The following is a 4,778-nucleotide window of genomic DNA, read 5'->3' as shown; positions in this document are numbered from 1 at the left end:
TACCGAAGTTGCTAACAGGCTAACAACTTCTCTTTTGAGAAACTCACCCCTGGCCCAATGTGGGGTGCTGCTGACCCATATCTTAAAGAACGAGAGTCCAGCACATAACAAACACCAAGACTTCATCTAATAGAGAGTATCCTCAAAAAATCCATTTGGTTTCATTAAATGGTTGCAAATGGATCATCCAAATCATTGGTGACTTTGCAAGTGCAAGGCAGGCAGATCTGTTGACATTTTCACTTGCGTAGACCTACTCTTAGCCCGTAGCCCGTGCCAAATGTAACAGTTGAAATTTTGCTTGAACATGCAACGCTGTGTGTAACAAAACAAAAAAAGACAAATAATACCTCCAACATTTTCTGTTAAAACTCAGTACAAGGATACACAAGCCTTTATGGTGGTGCTTCATGGCCACCTTGTGACTGATAGAAGACCTTACAAAGTGCAGCCACAGTACTAGAGTGGCACAGGGTTTCCCAAACTGGGGTGCATGCACCCCTGGGGGTGCGTGGCCTGCCACAAAGGGGTGCGTGGGCTGAATTGAGCAATGGCCGATATGTGTGTTTTATACAGCATTAATGAAAATTAAGTAGTTTTTAATTGTATGGTAAATTGTATACTTGAAGAAACATCAAGTCTATTGGAAATGAGGATTCCCTAAATGACTCTACATAATGCACAATGATTTGTGTAGTGAAGCCATATTTGAGTGGCCATAAGTACGCCAAAACATTTGCTTAGGGGGTGCACGAACCACATTGAAATGTACCAGGGGGTGCGCAAGGAAAAAAGTTTGGGAACCACTGATCAATCAAGCAAAAACAATATAAATAGCTGATGTAGAATACTGAAGGCACGGCTGTTTTCAACTAAATAGGACATATTTAGTAGAAAAGCAGCACTCTCGCGTGTGATTGCTGTACTTCATTGGAGTGGGTTATGACAGACGTTTTGGCCTAAGCCTTCTTCAGTGTCTGTCTTGTTAACCCGCTAAAATAAAATACAAGTATCACATCCGAGAGTGTGGCTTTCTACTAAATATGAACATTGCTGTTCACTCGCACCAAAAGACCTTGTTAAAAAAAACAGTTGGAAGTTGAGCTCACTTTCTGAAAAAAAAAACTGAATATGACAACACTATAACAGAGCATAGACACCCTTCAATTGTATTCCTTGGGCAAGATGAAAACAGTGGGCCTGTGCTAAAATGTTTCAGTTGTATCCATCTGTTGTATGAGCTGTTAGTAAGGATGAACAATTGAAGTTTTAATTTCAGAAATATCGTTATGTAAGATATGAATTGTTGTAAATGTGAATTGTTGTAAAGGGATGTGATCTTTACAGTGAAGCTCTATCAACATGTTTGAAAGATCTGTACTGTTTTATTTACTGACAATATGTGCTGTATAGCTGAAATACTACTGTAGTCGAGACATGATGATGATGATGATGATGATGATGATGATGTTTACAAAATAAATACAAGAGATACAGGTATAAAAACACTGATGCTTGCCATCTCTCTCTCTCTCTCTCTCTCTCTCTCTCTCTCTCTCTCTCTCTCTCTCTCTCTCTCTCTCTCTCTCTCACTCACACACACACACACACACACACACACACACACACTGCTTAGTTACAGGACGGTTGTGTTGTTGTTGTTCATGCGATTCAGGAGATGAAGGTGAATTGTAAAAGTGTGGTCATCCCAACCTGTCTATCTCCACATAAGTCGTAATACAATAGAAAAGGTGAATGAAACTAAGAATGAAACTAAATTAAATGTGCAGTTTTCATCTGCCAACTTGTGTGAATAACACAAACAGGAAAGAAAGAAATTGGTATCACACGACACATACATGCATCTGTCCGCTCATACATTAAAATCTGCCGGTTTGTTGGTGTCAACTTCAGATGACGACCACAAGGGGGTGGTGTTGGCTGCATTCTATACAGCAGCAGCATCAGTTAGCAGAGAGCAGATGCGAAAGATGAACCAGGCCTTTAAATCACCAGAGTTGAATAAAGTAGAAGTAGTGGTAAGTAAATACAACACGAGTGGTGTGATATTACATAGTTTGCACTTTGTAATATCATACTACTAGCAGAGAGAGTAGAGAGAGAGAGGTTCCATTGGCCCATTGTTTCCGGGTTCTATTATTGGGGGGGGAAATCCCCCTTTAGGCAGACCTAGGCAGACCTGAGGACTGTTCTATTCAATGCTAGGAGCATTATGACACGCCCCTTTAGGCAGACCGGAACCTGGTCATGTTAGGTGCCCATAGAAACCTATTATGTTGGCATATCTCTATAGTTAAAGAATCTCTGCTATAGTGTTGTAATTACACGTGTAAGAGTACTTCTACGTCTATTTTATACAACTCTGAAAACGTGTGTTGTAATGTGTGCAGTCCAGTCGAGTCCTTAAAAGCAAGCTGTGCTCCAATCCAAACAGTGCCTCTCCGCTGGAGCTTGAGCGCCCCCTTCTGCCCTCTGTGTGTATGTGTGACCGAGTACTCTCCTCGTGTGATGGGTGTGTGTGTCCATATAGCCAAGTGTCCACCCCAAAATAGACGTCTCCTCCTCTACACTACAAGGTGTCTAGTGGATCTAGACCAGTGTTTCTCAAACTTTTTCAGACCGAGGACCACGTTGTCACCCTAAAAATCTTCAGGGACCGCCTGTCAACTGAACTGTCCGTTGACGGGTATTAATTTGACACTGCTAATTTCGATCCAGATCGCTTACTTTTTATTCACATTTACAAGCCTGTCTTATTGTGGTGAAAATAAGACTTCATCCATGTTAAGCTTTGCAATAATGCAACAAATATAGCCTGCTGCTAGCTTGTCTTGGAAAAATAGAAATACCCTCATGGACCACCTGAGCTCTGTCACGGACCACCAGTGGTCCCCGGACCACACTTTGAGAATCACTGATCTAGCCCAACAACGTGTTCAGCGTTAACAGAGTTCACTACAGTCAGTCTGTCTGGAGTAGAGGGTGTGCGTGTGTGTGTCTGGACTGGACTGGAGGGTGGATGAGTGCCACAGCCTCCTCCTATCGTCCGCCTCCTGGCCCCTGATCGGGCTCCTCAGGTCAGCCTCACCCCGTGCTGAGCTCCACGTGGGGGTCCAGTGGGTCCAGGGGCTCCAAGGTCTCCGCGATCTCTCCCAACTCGTCCAGGACCTCGGTGAACGACGGCCTCCGGAAAGACTCCAGCTGGAGGGGTTGGGGGTGGGGGGGGGAGATATCGAAACATGCGGTTGTTGTACGAGAGGCTTTGTGGTTTAGTGCCCTACAAAGGCAAAGTGCAGTAACTACATACGTGTATCTTGTCAAAATTTACTTTAGACTAAAATGTTCTTCATTACACCTCCTATATCTTGTTGCAAAGCTTTATGATCCAAATGTGTCCCATGTTAGAGACACTTCTACGTAACATTCGCAGTAACTACAATATCCAACCTAATACCAAGGCTTTGAAGGTATTTTTGTTACTGCACTTTGCCTTTGAAGGCTTGTATTGTATACGCTTTCTCAGTATGCCTTCATGTATGGTTTATGCACTACCAAAAGTTAAAAAAAGTAAATAAAAAAGGGATGGGAAATATTGAAATATGCTGCTGTTATGAGCAGTGATGTATAACGTACTGGACTGGAGGAGTGAAGTACAAGTAGTACTAAATCTAGAGCAAAGGTTTCCCAAACTGGGGTGCGTGGCCTGCCACAAGGGGGTGCATGTGTTTTTATACAGTATTAATGAAAATGTAGCATTTTTTAATTGTATGGTGAATTGTGTGCTTGAAGGAACATCGAGTCTATTGTAAATGAGAATTCCCTAAATGACTTTGCATAGTGTGCAATGATTTGCGCAGTAAAGCCATATTTGAGCGGAACATCAGCACACCAAAACATTCACTTAGGGGTGCGCGAAACATATTGAATTATTGAAGGGGGTGCACAAGGAAAAAAGTTTGGGAACCACTGATCTAGAGGAAACTTACTTGAGCAGAAGTAGAAACGCTCTTCTAATACCATACTCAGGTGGAAGTACTCAAGTATTCAAAATGTATATTACTGCAGTGTTTTGAGTGCTTTAAAGGTACACTGTGCAAGCTTTTTAGTTGTTTATTTCCAGAATTCATGCTACCCATTCACGAATGTTACCTTTTTCAGTATTCATTATGACTGGAAAAATGCACTTTTCTTACATGAAAAGGGGGATCTTCTCCATGGTCTGCTATTTTGAATTTCCAGAAATAGCGATTTTAGCTGCAAAAATGAGTGTACTTGGGCCTTACAAGAAAATTTTAGTTAATTACGTTGTAAACTTTCATGAAAAGATCAAATTTGGCAATAGGCAGCCCAGTTTCAATAAGCAGTATAGTTGCAGTACCTTTCTTGACCATTTCTTGCACAGTGTTCCTTTAAAAATAATTCTCAAGTACTGAAAGTTAGGAGAAGCTGTCTTGTGTTTGTGGTTTGAGTACTGTCTGGATGCTGATTTTTCTAGTATGCCTTCATGTTAGAGCCAGCTAAGTACTATGGTAACACTTTATTTTATGGATACATCTATTATCAGGCCTATTATAAGGTATACTAGTTCCTTACTAAGGTCAAATTGGTAATAAATCCCTCATTTTGCATGAACAAGACATTTGCGAATACATGCCTAACAAATGTTTGATTTTGCTTTGTACATGCCTTACAAGTTACTTATACAGGTACATTGTATGTATTAGTGCTAATAGATGTATCCCTAAAATAAAGTGTTA

General features: G+C 41.3%; 1 protein-coding gene across 2 annotated transcripts in view; it reads right to left on the bottom strand.

Moving 5' to 3' along the window:
• Positions 1 to 2,284: 2,284 nt before the first annotated feature.
• Positions 2,285 to 4,778, bottom strand: part of zgc:162952 (PKc_LIMK_like_unk domain-containing protein) — a 52,779-nt gene continuing 50,285 nt past the window's right edge. For both annotated transcript variants that reach the window (XM_063194825.1, XM_063194824.1), the window contains one exon: positions 2,285 to 3,222. In XM_063194825.1, coding sequence (XP_063050895.1) covers positions 3,106 to 3,222 — 117 coding nt within the window. In that variant the 3' untranslated portion in view covers positions 2,285 to 3,105. The remainder of the gene's footprint in view (positions 3,223 to 4,778) is intronic.

Source organism: Engraulis encrasicolus, chromosome 3 (genome assembly GCF_034702125.1).
Source record: "Engraulis encrasicolus isolate BLACKSEA-1 chromosome 3, IST_EnEncr_1.0, whole genome shotgun sequence".
Classification (NCBI taxonomy): Eukaryota; Metazoa; Chordata; class Actinopteri; order Clupeiformes; family Engraulidae; genus Engraulis; species Engraulis encrasicolus.
Note: the sequence above shows the minus strand (reverse complement) of the source record. Positions and strands in the feature narration are given on the sequence as shown.